This window comes from Sinocyclocheilus grahami, unplaced genomic scaffold (assembly GCF_001515645.1).
Source record: "Sinocyclocheilus grahami isolate Dianchi unplaced genomic scaffold, SAMN03320097.WGS_v1.1 scaffold195.1, whole genome shotgun sequence".
NCBI classification, from domain to species: Eukaryota; Metazoa; Chordata; class Actinopteri; order Cypriniformes; family Cyprinidae; genus Sinocyclocheilus; species Sinocyclocheilus grahami.
The window spans coordinates 469,416-488,213 of record NW_015505374.1 but is presented as its reverse complement, the minus strand read 5'-3'; the positions used below and the strand labels follow the sequence as shown (position 1 = coordinate 488,213).

At 38.0% G+C, this 18,798-nt stretch overlaps 4 protein-coding genes across 7 annotated transcripts; 3 read left to right on the top strand and 1 right to left on the bottom strand.

Moving 5' to 3' along the window:
- The first annotated feature begins 2,358 nt into the window (after positions 1 to 2,358).
- On the top strand, positions 2,359 to 7,714 carry hdr (hematopoietic death receptor). Of its 2 annotated transcripts, none has more exons than XM_016285248.1 (10): positions 2,359 to 2,557; positions 3,294 to 3,450; positions 3,540 to 3,668; positions 3,876 to 3,987; positions 4,476 to 4,567; positions 4,793 to 4,885; positions 4,982 to 5,007; positions 5,150 to 5,431; positions 6,448 to 6,484; positions 7,162 to 7,714. In XM_016285248.1, exons 1-10 carry the CDS (start codon positions 2,537 to 2,539, stop codon positions 7,452 to 7,454), a joined length of 1,242 nt encoding a protein of 413 aa, XP_016140734.1. In that variant the 5' UTR covers positions 2,359 to 2,536; the 3' UTR covers positions 7,455 to 7,714. The 2 variants fall into 2 exon arrangements, with proteins under 2 accessions (XP_016140734.1, XP_016140733.1); XM_016285247.1 differs by having other exon boundaries at positions 4,982 to 5,022.
- A 1,881-nt stretch (positions 7,715 to 9,595) lies between these two features.
- cyb561a3a (cytochrome b561 family, member A3a) lies at positions 9,596 to 12,716 on the top strand. 3 transcript variants are annotated; one of them, XM_016285249.1, is made up of 7 exons: positions 9,596 to 9,682; positions 10,136 to 10,237; positions 10,457 to 10,653; positions 11,135 to 11,343; positions 11,597 to 11,751; positions 12,021 to 12,189; positions 12,384 to 12,716. In XM_016285249.1, the coding sequence occupies exons 3-7, from the start codon at positions 10,467 to 10,469 to the stop codon at positions 12,405 to 12,407; spliced, it is 744 nt and encodes a 247-aa protein (XP_016140735.1). In that variant the 5' UTR covers positions 9,596 to 9,682; positions 10,136 to 10,237; positions 10,457 to 10,466; the 3' UTR covers positions 12,408 to 12,716. The 3 variants fall into 3 exon arrangements, with proteins under 3 accessions (XP_016140735.1, XP_016140736.1, XP_016140737.1); XM_016285250.1 differs by having other exon boundaries at positions 9,606 to 10,237; XM_016285251.1 differs by lacking the exons at positions 9,596 to 9,682; positions 10,136 to 10,237 and adding an exon at positions 10,257 to 10,340.
- Positions 12,717 to 14,691: 1,975 nt separating this feature from the next.
- Positions 14,692 to 16,009, top strand: LOC107595002 (histone H1-like). Its single transcript, XM_016285252.1, has one exon. The coding sequence runs from the start codon at positions 14,751 to 14,753 to the stop codon at positions 15,366 to 15,368; it is 618 nt and encodes a 205-aa protein (XP_016140738.1). The 5' UTR covers positions 14,692 to 14,750; the 3' UTR covers positions 15,369 to 16,009.
- Positions 16,010 to 17,082: 1,073 nt separating this feature from the next.
- On the bottom strand, positions 17,083 to 18,432 carry LOC107594998 (D(1) dopamine receptor-like). The gene has a single exon (XM_016285246.1). The coding sequence runs from the start codon at positions 18,430 to 18,432 to the stop codon at positions 17,083 to 17,085; it is 1,350 nt and encodes a 449-aa protein (XP_016140732.1).
- Between the last annotated feature and the right edge of the window lie 366 nt (positions 18,433 to 18,798).

Here is an 18,798-nt window from a genome sequence, read left to right as displayed (position 1 = left end):
TTTATTTTCATTTAGTGTCAGACTGGCACTCCTATGGGACAGTTATACACTGCATGCCTGACTTTTTCTGTGCCTTACAAAAATGGCATAGAATGTCTGCAATGTATTTATTTTATTTTTTGCTTTGCTTTGTTCCAAATGTAGTTCTTACCAATTAAACTAATATCCTGATGTATCCTAACAAAAACAATGTGATTATGCACTTCTACGTGTGAGAAAAAAATCAGCCGACTCTTCTCACAAAACTGTAGCTGATCATTTAATACACATTTAATGATAAAAAACATTAATTTCAGTACTGCTTGAAAGTTTCAGACGTGCAGTAATTTAAGGATCATAAATGGCTGATGCAAAGTCCACAGTTGGTCTTATCTCAAACAGCCCCTCCTCCTTCACAACTTTCTTATCAAAGGACACATGAGTGACTAAAGATTCAGCCCTCATCATAACCATGGCATGGTATGTTATTAATGCATAATCAATTTTTAGAGCAACATTCAGAAATCTGAATCAAAAATACATCTTAATAAATCCAAATTCAGAGATTATACAAACAGGCATTGTAATACGCTGTATAGTTACAGCCTTGTCAGGCAATTACATTATAGAAAAGTGCTTTTTGTCAGTAAATGTATACATAATTGGCTGTCTGGCTTCTCTAGCTGAAAAAGGATGGGGGAAATTAAACTAGCTGCCAGGAAGCAACAAAACAATGTAGTGACTAGATTTATTGAAAGCAAAGAACGATAGAAAGATGCTTTCAATAAGCCACAGTAATGCCTTACAACAGACCATGCAAATAGTTTATCTAGAAAACAAACAATTAAAACTCTGTTGAAAATCAGTGTAATCTAATATAGCGAATGAATGGATCACGTGGTGGAGCGTATTTGCTGGAGGTCAAGGAGTTGTACTTTGTCTGCGTTCTGTAGCAGCAGTATGAAATTCCCCTTAGACTTGGTAAATGAATAAACAAACAGGGGTCCCACCTTCTTCCGCGCGCATTACTGGAGTAATGTTTTACAATGTGTCACTCAGCAGTCATAGTATCGCACTGTCACAGTCAACTGTCTGCGAGATAGCGCCAAACTGACAGAAATGCCCATGCATCTCGGAAATTGATAATAATGTGTTACAAGCGAGAGTGAGACATCCTAAACTCAGATGCGTGCTTGTTGGAGATTCACTCACAATGGGTTATTTGACTGACACCAAAGTTTACACGGAGAAAGATGATATGGCCCGAATAAGAAATAAAAAAAAGAAAATACTGAAACATTGTAAGTAGCTATTCCACACAAAGTGCAGCTTGTAGGCGATTCATGTGCCAACAGTTTGTTTTGCTAATTAATATTCATGAAGCCAGCGAAGCTTCATGAATATTAATTAGGTCACGTGACTGGACGCTAAGAAACTTACATTGTGAAACAACGTCACCAGGAACTGATTAATACTCATAAATTAGACCACATGTCACTACACTCAGAAGTTTTGGGATGATGTTGGTGTGTTTGTCAAGTGTAAGATTTTGCCAGGTTTCTCAGTACATATGAAAAACATTATATTTGGGTATTATGACTCAAACGAAAATACCTCAAACGAAAAATTTATTTTTTTCCTAAGCAAATTTCACATTCACAAATGCTAATTTTCCAACTGTAAACCTGTCTTCTCTGTCTTCCTAAAAGAAATGGAAAATTATTTGAATGTAATTTCAGTATCTACTAATAAGAAAGCTATAAGGACTGTTAGGATTTGCTCTGCCTTTGATCTCTTCATGTAATCATGTTTAGATGATGGCCCTCTTATCCTTATTTTATGTTATTCTTTTTGTGATTTGTTTCCATTTTATTTTTGTGGTTGATATTATGTGATGTATGTTTATTCTTTGTATGTTTCCGTTCTCTGCAATAAAAAAAAGGTACGCCTATGGCCCTATGATCTGCGATGTGGAACACACGGATGGAATCGCGGAATCCAGTCAACGGAATTTACTGTATAACGCGGAATGTCACGGAATTTGTCAAAGTTTGGATGAATTAATCAAAGGAAGGTCATTACACTTAAATCGTGATATGTCTCTGTCTTCCTAAAAGAAATGGAAAATTATTTGAATGTAATTTCAGTATCTACTAATAAGAAAGCTATAAGGACTGTTAGGATTTGCTCTGCCTTTGATCTCTTCATGTAATCATGTTTAGATGATGGCCCTCTTATCCTTATTTTATGTTATTCTTTTTGTGATTTGTTTCCATTTTATTTTTGTGGTTGATATTATGTGATGTATGTTTATTCTTTGTATGTTTCCGTTCTCTGCAATAAAAAAAAAAAAAAAAAAAAAAAAAAAATTAGGCCTCGACCATAGTAGGATTCGTAACTTCGCTTGCGGATTGTTCTGGTTTCAAGAAGCGCTCAATTCCATAATATAAGACCGGAAGTTTTAAACAGCTAAATCCTCAGAGGTGCGCTATCAGTGGGATGGGACGTGAGCTTCTTTCAGTTTATCCTGAGGAAGTGACACAATGATTTGACTACTATGAGATACATACGTTTCTTGGTAAGTGAATATAACATTTATTTCATTTGTTTTATACAGTGTGTCGGTATAGAGAAAGTTTAAATGTTTAGTTTGTTTCACGACGCGTTAAATTGAGGCGTGTTTGGACTAGTCGATGGCGATAAACGGCCTGGCACTACAGATCCTTGTCGATAAAAAAACCCCTTAAACTTTTAAACCATTAGAAAATGATTTAAAATATAAATTACATTAAGACCAGTAACTCTGGAACAAGATTTAGAGAAACTTGATCTCTCTCCAGATGCAGCTCCTCATACACTTAAACTGTTTTAACATAGAATGACATTGTTTTTATTTAACAAAATTATATAAATGTATATAATCAAATTATAAAAATAAGATTTGGACAATTATATATACAGTGTTTTGACATAAAATGGCAATAAAATATCATTTACCTAGAAATAATAGGACAGTTCATAGTCTGAATTTACTTAAATACTGAGGATAATTTCCAAAACGTCTTTATACAGATGGTATATGAAAATGTCTTCATAAAACAAAAGCAAAACCTTCAACTATAGACCCATAGGAACCAAGTCTTTAGTTTCTAACAAATATAAACAAACGTATGCCGGAGACGTACATTAAAGTTTTACACCAATAGGTGTCAGTATAAAATCCAACACAACTTCATCCCAGATCATAATTATTAACCAAAATGCCAGTCTGCATGTACATGCATGTATCTTTTGTATGTTTCTTCCGTGTGTAGATTTTGTTGTTACTAAATGCCATACATGCTGCTAAAAGTCACTTGGATCTGGCCTGGGCTAAAGGATCCGTCAAGAACAGATCAAGCCGGGATGTTTCCTGCAGAGAGGGCATGGAGTATGAACATGATAACATCTGCTGCCTGAACTGCCCTGCTGGTGGATGAGAATTTTTGAAATCCTTTTATTCTGATTAGACAATGTTTTCTTGTACGTGCACTCACATTCCACCGTCTCGTCTTTTGCAGGAACATATGTGAAAAAGGCCTGTCTTACTCCTTCAGAAAAAGGAGTGTGTGAGCCGTGCGAGTTTGACAGATACACTGAGCACGACAATGGACTGCGAAAGTGTTTATCATGCACCAAGTGCCGTATAGGTAATTCTGTTATTTGGAACAGTCAATATTGTCCCCATACTGTCAAGTCCCATCGTTTGTCCCATAGTTTTGCATAAATTCTTATAACAGACAACCTCTAAGGTTATGCAAGCCAAATCAATATTGTGTTCACACAATGTTTGACTTCCATTAGGCATATTTAATTCTAAATTGCATGCTGTTTGTGCACCTTCATTACTTCTGCAGATCAGGAAACCACAGAGAAATGCACAAATACCCAGAACACACAGTGCAAGTGCAAACAGGGTTCATTTTGTTTACCTGACCAAGCATGTGAGGTGTGCAAGAAATGCAGTAGGTATGTTCTAAATGTACCATTTCATTAACACTTAGGTTTTGGTAAAAAAAAGTGTCATGTTAATCAAGCTGGATCACTAGTTGTCCATGAACGTTAAAGGGAGAGTTCACCAAAAAAATGAAAATGTGCAAGAAACCTCACTGGTTCGTATTTGAGTTTCCGCCATATTTGATGCGCACTACTTATGTATGTGTGTTTATCAATGTTTTAGTGTGAATAAAGGTTAAATCTGTTCATCAAATAAAGCAAACATGTCTCTTCAGAATTCAATTGAATTAAACAGCCTGATTCACATGGATTTCTTTTATGATGTCTTAGAAAGTCAAAGACTTTAATGGAAGGACAGACATTTCTCAGGTTTCATTAAAAATATCTTTCTTTGTGTTTCAAAGATGAGTAAAAGGTTTGGAACAACATGAGGGTGAGTAGTTGATGACCAGTTTTACATTTTTGGGTGAACTCAAGTTCATTTCTTTTGTTACAACCAGATGCAGAGAGGATGAAGAGGCTGTAAAAAGCTGTACAGACATTTCCAACACCGTTTGTAAAAAGAGAAGCTCTTTGGGCAGCTCTAACTCAGGTAGTAGAAAACCCTTCTTAACCCATAGCCCAATTAAATTAACTTTTTACTGTACATACTGTACTAGATGATTACAGCTGATCAAATGTAGTATTTGCACAAGTAAAGGATATTATAATTGCTCACTGAGACCTTAATCCCCCAACACTTTCTTTTGAGTTGTGTATAAAGACATTGTTTCCATAGTGTGTTTCACATAGTGATTACATCTTATTTTTCCTACAGTGACTTTCATTGTTGTTGTGGCATTCATTGCAATGCTTGCATTCATTGTGTGTATCGTGTACTGGACAAAGTCAAGACTGAGTAAAAAAGCAGGTAGACACATCTTGAAATCTTTCCTCAGCTCTTTCAATATTTTTTCTTATTTCAGTTGTTTCTTTATGGCTTATCACACATCTTCTTCAATTACAGTAACATCAAGAAGTTCAAGGGAAAAGGTTAGGATCTGTATGGTAGGTCAACAAAATGTAGCGAGTACATTTCTCAGCTTTAAAAAAAAAATCACAGGAACTCCTTTACATTTGGATGTAACTACACCGTGAACGTGACCGACCAGACGACATCTTTCTTGACCTGCAGGGTGACAATGAGGAGGTGAAAGAGGAGAGCCAGAATGCCCACAACTCTAAGATGGATGACTCCTCTCAGCTCCAGCCGTTCCTTGAGCAAAACTATGCGGTGGGTACCAACATTCCTGTTTCAGCGGAGACTGAGGAAGACAGGGGACTAGGGGACAGCCTCCCCAACACCGCCAACTCTTCACAAATTAGCCTGGTTATGTCTGCTGTGCCTAGTGATCTCCAGTTCCGCCACACTAACCAGCCTCCAAGCTCTGCCACTGCCCTGCAGCCTCACACTTTGGTGAGAGTTGCAGCTTTCTTTGTCTTAACACCATTTCCACTATCATAACCATCTCAAAAGCTTCATTCTCTGCTCCTAAGCCTAAATACTTTGCCTTGGGTAATGTGTGGGGACAAGATAACAAAGCTTGCTTTCATTCAAAGTTTTGAAGTATTTTCACTTTCAGACTTTCTTAACATGAAATGTGTCGCAATATTTTCACACTTGTTGAGGAGACAAGCTCCTGTAGATATTGGTGATCATTTTTGTCTTGGTTCAGCTCTTTTGGACCTAATGTCTCTTGTAACTCCTGATGCACTTTAGTGAAAAGTGATCTGTGTGCTGGTTGGGAAATAGGTTTTGCTTTATTAAATAATGAACACCATGGCCCGGTTTCACAGACAGGGTTTAGACTAAGCCAGGATTAAGCCATAGTTCAATTAGGACATTTAAGTATTTTTTTTTTTTACTTACTTAGAAAAAAACATTACTGGTGTGCATCTTGAGATAAAACAAAGGCACTGATATATTTTAAGATCAGTCAATGCAAGTTTCTTTCAGTTGAATCTGCTCAGACTTACATTTTAGTCTAGGATTAGGCTTGAGCCTCGTCTGTGAAACCGGGGGCATATGTTGATTTTGATTTAGAAACTACATTCTGAATGCATCTCCTGAGCCCAACTGTTATTTGTTCTGTTTTAAATATGTAACCGAATGAGGGATACAATACTAAAGTAAGATTTTTCTCTACAATGCATCTGACATGGTTCATAATACTATGTATTAATACTAGTTCATTGATATTGGTAGTTGTAGATGGGGCAAGTTTGGTAATTGATTGAAACGTGTTATAAGCCTCATATATATAAATCTTTGCTCTGTTGGTTTGTCAATCTTTGAGTGTCATCTTGGTCAAACACATCATCAAATTGCTCTGAATGTTTAACATAATTTCTCCTAGTTAAAATGGCCTGGAATAATCTCTCATAGTGTCTCACTATTGCCTTTAAGATGTTAAGTTCTTCCATCTCTTTTAGGAAGGAGAGTCAATAAGAAGACTTGTTCCTTTAAATGGTAAGGCCATACCTTTTTCCTTCCATAGTTTTATGTTGTTAACTTTCACATTAACTTATAGGGAGACTTATACCCCAAAATAAGAAGTCTGTCATTTACTTATCCTCAAGTTGTTCCAAACCTCTGTGAGTTTCTTTCTTCTGTTGAACATAAAAGGAGATATTTTGAATGTTGGCAACCAAGCAGTTGCCATTGACTTCCATAGTGTGCTTTAAAAAATACTATAGAAGTCAATGGCTACTGGCAACTGTTTGGTTACCAACATTCTTCACTAGCAGAAAGAAACTCATACAGGTTTGGAACAACTTGAGGGTGAGACAGACCTTTCATTTTTGAGTGAACTATTCCTTGAATTAGCATTCCTACACTCTTAAAAATAAAGGTGCTTCAAAAGGTTCTTCAAGCGATGCCATAGAAGAACCATTTTTGGTTCCACAAAGAACCATTCAGTCAAAGGTTCTTTAAAGAACCATATCTTTCTTACCTTTTTGTAATCTGAAGAACCTTCTTTCACCCCAAAGAACCTTTTGTGAAACAGAAAGGTTCTTCAGATGTTAAAGGTACTTTATGGAACCATTTAGACAAAAAGGTTCTTCTATGGCATCGTGAAGCACCTTTATTTTTAAGAGTGTAAAGCTGATGAGTTGCAGTGTTTTCACTCTGTCTCACCTTTTCAGGAGAAGAATCGTTGAAGAAAAGCTTTGATTTCTTTGAAGAAATGGACGTCCACTATCATAACAGATTTTTCAGGTTCATTGGACTGACTGATAATTCAATCAAAAATGCAGAGTCTCTCTTTCCGGAAGACAGAGTTTATGAACTGTTAAAAATCTGGATGGAAAAGGAGGGACTGGAGGCAGATTTCAACAGTCTTATTGAAGCATTAATCTATTTAGACCAAAGGCTGTCAGCAGAAAATATCATTTCAAAGGCAATCATTAATGGTTACTTTGAATATGAAGATGAGTGACTGGAAGCATGCAAATATTGTCACCACCTTAGTGTCCTCAGTGGGCTAAGGTATTCTTTTGATTTTTATTTTGTACATGGCTTACCTCATGCAGTATTATTTCCCAATAATTCCAAAATGGAAAGTGTTTCACTGACATAATATTTACTATGTTGGCCAATCGTGTGCAAATTTTTTAGATAAGATGCTATGCCGCTGTTTACAAACGTTAGTTACATAAAATAAAAAAAAGATATTTAAGACTCCTAATATTATGAAATGTTTAAATGCATTATTTCCCGTTTTGTATACAAAATTGTGATGCATTTAATGTTCTTGAATAAGATGTTTACATATGATTATTTTGTGAACTAATAAAAGCAATTCATTTGTATATTTGTTTTTCCTTTAATGATTCTGACTTTACATTAACGTTCTAAATATAAAGCGCACATACGGGTGTTTCCTAAAAATATGAGTATCTAAAAACTGCATTTCAGCCTGCTCGCCACCAGAGGTCACCTGAACTCCTGGAAAATAGGGGGTTCAAGCTCAAACTTTACAAATAGGGAATAGAGTGGATGAAACGGATCAGAAAATAGAATCCTCTGAAAAGTTTCAAACCACAGCAATGCAGAAGAAAATACATGATACTAAATGACAATCCTAACTCCTGTTAAAATAAATACAGGTTTTGTGTGGTTTGTTTAAGGATGTTGGCAGTGGTTGAATATGGAGGGCGAAACCTGCAAAAACAATAAATAAATAAATACACAAATAAATAAATATACAAATAAATAAATAAATGTCTGTATAAATACACACATTCTTGTTTAAATACATGTCTAAAAGGTGTGCATTATAACCGAGAACTACATGACCACTTCACAGTTGGTTGTGTTACTGCAAGTAATTTTCCTCAAATGCTATCCACCTTTTTCTTGTCGTAAAAATGGGCGCGGCCATTTGTAAATTCTATGGGTCTGGCTTCCGGTCTCATCTGCGTCCACTCCGTCCAGCTATTTTTAGCTGAGCAAAACAGTTCGTTTTGCTGCTTGATATTGAAAGTTGGTGTGTCTTATCATATTATTTTAATGTATTATCTTAATTATGAACACACTGGTTTGTAGTGCAAACAGTTTTACCGTTTACTGCACGTTGTTATTCTCCTCGTTATTTACCTATAGCGGCTAATGAACCGGAAGTCTCACCCATAGGCTTACTTCCGCGTTGAAGAAAAAGGTGGATTGAAGTCAAGAAGTTAGAAAAGTGTATACCAATGTCGCATGTAACTTTAGAGATGGTCCCTAGATTTACGAATATCGAATGCTCGGAAATAACACCTCTGGCCATTCCGTTGGGTCGTTTGTAAAGTCACAGATACTGTACGGACAATACGGCTCAGTTTTTCTATGTATCTTACTCTGTTGAACGGCAAAAGTGACTTTACTAGGCTATACCGGATTTACACCATGCATTTTCTGTCAGCGGGAAAGCCGCGCCCCCAGCTATCACAAGACCCGACCAAGTCCATGGTTGACACCCTCTCATTAGCATGTTGTGCAGAGGAAAAATAAATGCGGAACTACATTCAGAAATAAATGAGTGATCAAAGGAAAATAAATAGGATGAGTTTAGCATTTCCTATTTGCCCACCAATTTATTTTATTTATTTGCCTACTTTAATCACGTTTAATTATTTATATATGTATTTAAACAAGAATTTGTGTATTTATACACACATTTATTTATTTGCATATGTATTTATTTATTTATGTATTTATTGTTTTTGCAGGTTTCGCCCTCCATAGTTGAAAGGCGCTTCTAAAACTCGATCATTTTCTGCATTATGCTGGTTCATTGGAATGCAAATATGTGGGCTTTTGTGCACTGTGGTGATGTATTGTGCAAAATCCATAACTTGAGATAACACACAGAAGTCATAATTTTGGGACATTTGTCTTACCTAGCCAATGTAATGGTTTTGGGAAACACTGCAAACCCCGCAGCAAAGTTTAATTTCCGTTTAAAGACAGATCTCATGAGGAAAGAATAGCACTTTTTTTTATACTTATGTCGTAATTTTTTGGGGTTGTTTTGTCGAAAAGTAATCGAAATGTAATCTAACAAATAACACAAGGTTCTGTTCACTACAGTTCCCATGCCGCCTTGCGGTTAAACAGGAAATTATCGTGTCGCAAGCAGGGCTGCTTTTCTCAAAAACATCGCGAGCTTCGTCCGTCGTTAAAGTTTGTATACATTGGTTTTGTCTCTAGCATGACATCAAGTAAAATCACATTATCTTGTGTTAACAGTCAATGTTATTATTCTAACAGGCAATACTGAAGTAGTTTGCGCGGGTACTTCGTCTGTTTTTGAGTGTCCTCGTACTGGCATTACGTCACAGAAAGATACAAACGACAATAATAATGAAAAACTACAAAACTTGAAAAATAAACAAGCACTCCCTAAGCGTATGCCTTAAAACCTATGGGTCTTATTTTTAGAACATCATTTTGGTTACATTGTTTCCTTGCGTCATGGAATGAATTTGAACAGTTCTCTATTTATTGAGTTCTCTGTTTGTACGGTATTTGTAGTGTTGAGTGAGTGACATAATGTCCAGTTCATCCTTATGATTGCTAGTCCCTTTTTGCTGTTCCTCATTTCTGCTATTTGTTTGCCATCTGGTCTGCTGGCAGATGAAATCGAAAATCATGATGGGGAATCATGGAAAGAGGAACTGAGATCAACAAAAACCGCTGTCACGAGGCTGTTTGAAATTTGTAAGACATCAGATAAAGGTACTGTACATTCAGATGTGCTGCTCTTCTAAAAACGGTCCTGTTCTGTTTCAAATTCAAGTTGAAAATCACTAGACTATTTGATTTGGAGACATTTTATAAGGTAAGTTCAATATTAGAGAATGGCTATTAATGTCTTTGTAAACACCTCTGTAATTAAAACATGTGTCAGGTAAAGTTAATTTCTCAAGCTAAATGACATGTGCATTGTTTCTGTAGCACTCACAGGATGAGAGGAATTCTTCAATTTTACCTAACCTATGTGCTGTGCCTGATGTTGGGGATCACCTGTGTGGCATTAGTAGCTCACTGGAATTACAGCTATAGAGGTGGATTTGCATGGGACGGCTCAGTCAAGCAGTTCAACTGGCACCCAGTCTTCATGGTCACTGGCATGGTGGTGCTTTATGGGAATGGTATGTTTGATTTCAGTATTATCATGGCTTGTATTTCATGCTATTGTCAGTGTTGCCAATTTAGCTACTTTGTAGCTAGATTTAGCGACTTCCCCATCCCTTCTGAGACTTTTTTCAAAAGTTTAGGGACAAATATAGCAACTTCTTGGACAGACCTCATCTAAGTTCTCATCTTGCCTGCTGATCTACGTTCATCTTTATATAAATCAGTGAATTTGCCATTGTGATGTCATCTAGTGACATTTAGCTACCAGTTTTAGCTACTTTCAACTGAAAGCAGCAACACTGGCTACTGTAGCTGTAATATGATAACACAGAATTGCAAAGCAAATATGTTGTAAAAAGTGTTTGGTTGTTTTATTGTTAGATTTAAGTTTGGCATGTTACATTGAAATATTATGATATTTAGCGTATTTTTTGTCCGTTTCACATACTTTTACATGACAGTTGGCCTCAGTGTCTTTTTTCCTCTATTAACCAGCGGCCGTAGTGTACCGTATTCCTCTGACGTGGGGTCACAATAAGCTCCCATGGAAGTTGTTACATGCTGGGCTTCTGCTCCTTTCTTTCGTTCTGTCTGTTATCGGGCTTTGTGCGGTGTTCGACTACCACAATGCAAACCACACAGCCAACCTCTATTCCCTCCACAGCTGGGTGGGGATTTGTACCACTGCGCTTTTTACTGCACAGGTGAGTATCATGTTGAAAATTGTTCATGTACAGTTGTTTCTGTAAATAAGAAATGCAATAGTGGATAAACAATGAACCATCAACATATGAATATATTAAACTACATTGTTTGTATCCCAAATATTTGCAAGAAACTGTTCCTTCAAACATTTTGGATACTGAGAATGTAGTTTCACATAGCTCATATGTAGATGGATGACAGCAGTGATGCAAGAATGAATCAAATTCTCAGTTTTTTCTGATTCTTTTCTAGTGGGTCATGGGTTTTACTGCGTTTCTCTTACCCTGTACTCCAACGACGGCTCGTGCTCTTGTAAAGCCAGCTCATGTTTGGATGGGAGGAATCATCTTGGTACTAGGCATTGTTTCCTGCATCTCAGGGATCAACGAAAAACTCTTTTTTGCACTGTAAGTGATCACACTACATAAACTGAGTGGTACGCATTAGCTATTGCAGTGAAGAACTTATATTTAACTTCATTATATATGGCTATTAATCTTCATGGAGCGTTCAGTGCTGTAGATCTGATCATTATGCTCTAATCAATATGTTTTAAGTTTTGATGTATGAGGTAGAAAGAAGAGGGTTAAAAAACACATACTCATAAATGTAGAACTCAAAATAGATTTAGTGTAATGTCACAACAAATGCGTTGTTCCATTGGTTCTCTCCTCAGAAAAGGAAACACCAATGGGACGCTGCCTTATTCCGCATTACCACCAGAGGCAATAACTGCAAATGCATTGGGAGTCATCATTGTAGCCTTTGGATTGGTTGTTTTGAAAATCTTATCCAATCAGATATGGCAGCGTCCTGCGCCAGGCTATGAAGAGGGTGTTTACCAGGTAAAAGACAAAGGATTTCATGATGTCTTTGTTCTTTGAGTTTGGTGTGCTTAATATTGTGACAAAGTAATGCTAATGATCTTGTTTTAGTACAAACCTCACTATTTTCATAAATTGGTAGTCAAGAAAGTATGCAAAGAGTGATGTTTTCTTCTGAAAGGATTGGTTTGATATTCCTTTGCTCTCATTTTCAGCCACTGGGGTATGATGGAAGCTGATGTGCCAAAGCTGAAATGACTGAAAGCTAAATATTATCTGCATTCTGACTGAGTTGCACTCTTCAATGGAATCAAAGTCCCCTGATGTGACAACCGTTCGTCTTCCTATTCCTAATTATACAGAGCGCTGCAGATTTTCTCTTTATTATATGTTTGATTTGATTGTGCTGCTGTTGTTGTTGTTGTTGTAAAGCATAAGGCAAATTATCGGATGTAAAATCACTGCTTGATTGTCAGTGGTTTGTGCTTATTTATTATTTGAGAAGACTTCTATAATAAATGATTAAAATCACTTCATTAAACAAGCTGTTAGCCTCTGTGAATGAAGTCAGATGAAGGTACTGCCCCTTTGTTCGATAAACCGGTTCAAACTGGCTGGGAAGGGCATTCAAACCAGGGACAAATCACCACGCGTCGTCATCAGCGAATAACCAATAGAAATCGAGGCTGTCTCTCACCAATCAAAACACTCGGCTGAGGTGTATGAAATTTACATATCTTCGCTCTACAAGTCAAGTCAGTTATTCTCTTTTGATTGTTTGAAATTTACGCACTAAAACACAAAAGTGCAAATCCGCACTGAATAAGGTCCCAAAAGTTATGTAATTGAAGTATTCAGCAAAACTGTAAAGTCACAAACAACCATACTAGAACATAAGCAGGTCACTCCTAATTACTGAAATACTAATATTTGTTCTAGCTTTTATTCGAATCCATGATCTGTGATTTAAATATTAAAAAATGACGGTCAACGGACCTATTTCATACTTGTTCTGCATTGTTACATCAGCCCCACCCGCAGTGGGGTTGTGGCAGGCATGGTTTCCACTAGGTCCGCTTGAAGGATATAGACGTCAGACTTCCCCAAAAGCCCTCCCATTTCGATTCCATTCGCGTTCTTTGACTTTTGTCTTTGCTGTCATGTCTGGTCGAGGAAAAGGCGGTAAGGGGCTTGTGGAATCAAAGTCCCCTGATGTGACAACCGTTCGTCTTCCTATTCCTAATTATACAGAGCGCTGCAGATTTTCTCTTTATTATATGTTTGATTTGATTGTGCTGCTGTTGTTGTTGTAAAGCATAAGGCAAATTATCGGATGTAAAATCACTGCTTGATTGTCAGTGGTTTGTGCTTATTTATTATTTGAGAAGACTTCTATAATAAATGATTAAAATCACTTCATTAAACAAGCTGTTAGCCTCTGTGAATGAAGTCAGACGAAGGTACTGCCCCTTTGTTCGATAAACCGGTTCAAACTGGCTGGGAAGGGCATTCAAACCAGGGACAAATCACCACGCGTCGTCATCAGCGAATAACCAATAGAAATCGAGGCTGTCTCTCACCAATCAAAACACTCGGCTGAGGTGTATGAAATTTACATATCTTCGCTCTACAAGTCAAGTCAGTTATTCTCTTTTGATTGTTTGAAATTTACGCACTAAAACACAAAAGTGCAAATCCGCACTGAATAAGGTCGCAAAAGTTATGTAATTGAAGTATTCAGCAAAACTGTAAAGTCACAAACAACCATACTAGGCGTCAGTATCGATATATCGATACTTAGGATCGATATGCCCATCCCTAATGAAGAGACGCGAGGTGTACTAAAAGTGTTTCTTGAAAATGTCATTCGCGACGCCGTGACCTACACCGAGCACGCCAAGCGCAAGACTGTGACTGCTATGGACGTAGTGTACGCTCTGAAGCGCCAAGGCCGTACGCTGTATGGTTTTGGCGGTTAAATTTCACCTGGATTTTCAAACAAAAAAAAGGCTCTTTTAAGAGCCGCCCAAACATTCAATGAAAAGGGCAAATTCATGTGTCTCAATGCATTATTTTATTTTATACAGCATGCTTCCCACAACACATTAACTCGTGTTTTAATTAGATCACTGCTCAAATATTAAAATAGAGCAAAACAAAAAAAGCAAGCCGTTTATGGTCATGTAATAACTATGTCAGTATTACATGAATTAGTACTTGTTCTAGTAACAAACTATGATCTGATTGTTCATGAATTAATTTGTGAGAAATGTCAGTAAACCTTTTAAACCAAGCGATGTTTTGCACAAAACACAAGCTGCCCACAAAGAGGAAAGACTCAGCTATCGGTACGTGGTTTAAAGTCTACAATCCATCGCTCTTTATCGCGGAAAACCTTGTGTTTTTCCAGATCAGAAAACACATCTACGCACGACTCTGTCCTGTTGAGAGCGTCGGTTGAGGCGGTTGAGTCTATATGGTTCTCATCTCCCGCTTAAATCCCGCCCTCAGCTGTTGGATGTAAACATTGTTTGTTTGACAGCTCTGTACTACCTGACATCGGCTCCAAGTTGACTGAAACTATGGCAGAAACTGCTCCTGCTCCCGCGGCTGCTCCGGCCAAAGCCCCGAAGAAGAAGGCGGCAAAGGCGAAAAAGCCTGGACTAAGCGTGTCCGACCTTATCGTGAAGGCGGTCGCCGCTTCCAACGAGCGCAAAGGAGTTTCCCTGGCGGCTCTGAAGAAGGCTTTGGCAGGTGGTGGATATGACGTTGAGAAAAACAACTCTCGCGTCAAGATTGCTTTGAAATCTCTGGTGAAAAAGGGGGCACTTGTTCAAACTAAAGGCACCGGGGCGTCCGGATCTTTCAAGGTGAGCAAGAAACCAGCCGCCAAGAAGCCCGTCAAGAAAGTTGTGGCGAAACCGAAGAAACCAGCCGTGAAGAAGGCGGCGGCCAAGGCGGCGAAGCCCAAGAAGGCAGCAGTAAAGAAACCCGCCCCGAAGAAGTCTCCCAAGAAAGTGAAGAAAGCGGCTGCGCCCAAGAAAGCCGCCAAAAGCCCGAAGAAAGTGAAGAAACCGGCTGTGAAGAAAGTTGCGAAGAGTCCTAAGAAGGTCAAAGCAGTGAAGCCTAAACCAGTGAAGCCTAAAGCCGCAAAGCCCAAGGCTGCCAAAGCGAAGAAGACGGCCGCTAAGAAGAAGTAAACTGCCAGACTTCACTCCATAAACCAAAGGCTCTTGTAAGAGCCACCCCATCTTCACAGAAGTGCAAATGTTCCTAATGCATGTAAGAAGGCTAATGCCTTTTGACAGACTGAGAAAATGGGTTTTGGGTGGGATGTGACACTTTTTGAACTGTCTTGTATGGAGTCTTACCGCTTTTAAATATCACCAGCGCGACCGAGCAGCACAAATATTGCCGTCAAAGACTTATTATCAAGATCGGTTTGTATAAACACATGACAGTCTCTACCTCTGTACCTGTTGCACAAAGCCGATTACTTGGTGTAGATTTTCAATCCTTCACAGATTAGACAGAAGAGTCCGCTTGTTGGAAAGTGTCCAAAATGTGCATACATTAACATAAATAAGTACAGTTTGTGTAAAGTTGATCGTGTGTGACTAAACAGGATGAGTGCGTTTTATCACTATGATGATTCAGGTTATATTTATATTTTGTATTGGATTATACTACTTTCCTGTAAATACAGCAATACAGAACAAACATTTAATTTATTCATTGTTAATGGTTTGTTGAATGTTGCTACCAAAGGCAATATATCATTTACATTTAGTCATTTAGCAGACAATATACATTCCATCAAATTTTTTTTGTATACTATTGTTCTTAACATTTAAACCTATATTTTGTCCAAAACCAGTTTTAGTATAAAACTCCCAATAAAAACAAATATGCTATCAGAAGATGAGTGCTCGTTTGTTTTCTTTATCTGCAGAGAATGTACATTATTGTTCATTCTAATGTTTTTAAATTAAGGAGAATTTTATTTTCTTATTAAAAGTCATTTAATATTTTGGGTTGACCTTTTTGAATATATATATACATATATATATATCAATTTCAAAGTTTTAGCTTAAAATGTATATTAATATATATGGAAATTTGACATGATTTCAGTTTTTATTTATGTTTTTCACAATTTAGATTTTTTTTGCCTTTACTAATTCACTTTAAATGGTCATGTGGAGTGGCAAATGTACAAATATTCCAAGTAGTCCATCAGATATTATGAGCTAATAAAGACATGATCATAATCCTGCTTAAAAAAGCTTAAGATAAAGTATTGCAGGACAACAACTTCCCTTTTGTATTTTGTGTCAACTATCCTTTTATACATTAACATCTTTTCAGTATCACATTATCTTTAATAATTTCCGAACCTCCAACAGAGTAGACTTAATGTGAACAAATCCATTCAATGAACAGAAGCTTTTTCAGACAAAAGGTAACTGTTATGACAGACTGATGAAATCATTTGATCTCATATTTTCATTTGAGCTCATATGCCATGCAGTCTGTCAGTCTGTCAGTGCATTTTCCCTTTCTGGAGTGAATAGAGGACATTTCAAAGTCAGGTGTTACTCATTTTCAGTCAAATCTTCAAGCTGACAGACATATGATTATTATTGTTTCCTCCATTAACACATTTAACTGAAAAAGACTGCACATTATTCATGTAGAAATAACTTGATACTGCATCATGAGCTTTATACGTAAAGCTCTTTATGGAATCTCTGCCTCACAGTGAGTGACCTTTTGAATGATTCATGAGCAGAGTAGTGTAGAAACAGCACTCATAAACAGTTGTCTATGCCAGTTCAATTACTCATAGTCTTACTCAGTTTGTTTAATACATAAAAGTATAATTGTTTTCAAAACACACCGCATATTTACAGATTACAATATTCCAGAGATACTAGGAGATTTGCTTTCATTATGAGCCACACGTTCAAGAGACGCTAACTCATCTTCTATTGTAAATGGTAGGATTTTATCCAATGATAGTTCTGTTTCTCCATGACTTAGCATAGGAGGCCTTTCCCCATATACAAAGTTGCATTCAGCCTCATAAGGGACTTCATCCATCTGTGACACTGTATCAAAGCACACGTCTTTATCACTTTCCTCCCTGACAGCGTGTGGATGCAGACAGGGGTGACCGAAGAGGTGAGCATCTCGAAGGTTTGTGGAGTCACGATGATAAGACACCAGCTCATTACTGAAGTCAACCGTTTGAACTGTATTCCGAGAGCACAGCTTCCCACATCCCAAGAGGCCGGAGAACGCTTTGCGGAATTCTGCATTAAATGCATAAACTACAGGATTCAAGGTAGAGTTCGCCCACCCACACCACACAAACACATCGAAAGTCGTCTTATTGACACATGGGATCTTCCCGGCGTTGTGGAGGTCAGGGTCACAAAACGGCACCATGCAGTTGAGAATGAAGAAAGGGAGCCAGCAGCAGACGAACACACCCATGATCATCGACAGGGTTTTCAGGACTCTGGTTTCCCTCTTAAATGAACTTTTTAACTTCTCTTCAGGCACTTTACTGCAGCTCTGGCAGGACTGAACATGCTTAATGGTGCACTCTTGCATTGATATCCTTCGGATCTGCTTTTGCACTATGAGGAAGATGCGAGTGTAAGTGACAATCATTATGGAGACAGGGATGTAGAAGCTGATTAGAGATGAAGTGATGGCATAAGTGCGGTTTAAACTGGCATCGCATTTCTCAGCCATTTCTCCCAGGTCTTCTTTATGGCGGAGACTCTTATGCCAACTCAGCTGCACAGGAATGAATGAGATCAGAACAGAGAGTGCCCATGCCACTCCAATCATGACAAATGCCACTCTTCTTGTCATTTTCTGCTCGTAGCTCAGTGGGATAGCAATAGCCCAGTAACGATCCACACTTATGATGCACAGGTTAAGAATGGAGGCGGTGGAGCACATTATGTCAAAGGCTATCCATACTTCACAGAAACTGCCGAACGGCCAGAAACCCACAATCTCTGCGACTGCCTTCCATGGCATTACAAGAGAGGCAACTAAGAGATCTGAGACTGCCAAAGACACTACAAACACATACGCCACTTTGGAGCGCAGATGACGGAACCGTACCACTGCGGTGCACACCAGAGCATTCCCAAGAAAGGTGGAGAGCACAAAAACGAAAAGCAGACAAGCAGTCGTGGAGCGAGTTATTAGCTCTGAGACATAACCTTCAGTCTGGTTTACCATCTTCCGGGATGTCCCTATTACCCTGGCTGCAACCTGAAAAATGAAGGCTTTTGATCAAGCATCCGTTCTTCGGGGTACATTTGCAGAGAGTTTAATATCCGAAGACTTCAGGAATTCATCCATTAATGAGAGAGTTGCCTGTAATTGAACATTTCTGAAATAACCTTCCCTCCTTCCTTCAACCAGAGAAGTGCGTGAGGATACAGTGCAGAGGGTGAGACTAATGATCTTGGAAGTAGGACTAGGGGGAGGAGCCTAAGAAAATACAGGAGAGTGGGAGACTGTGACTGCTGTCATGTATATTATGGGATATGTGTTATTTATTTATTTTTGATATATTTTGTTTTCAATCATCAGGCCTTTTAG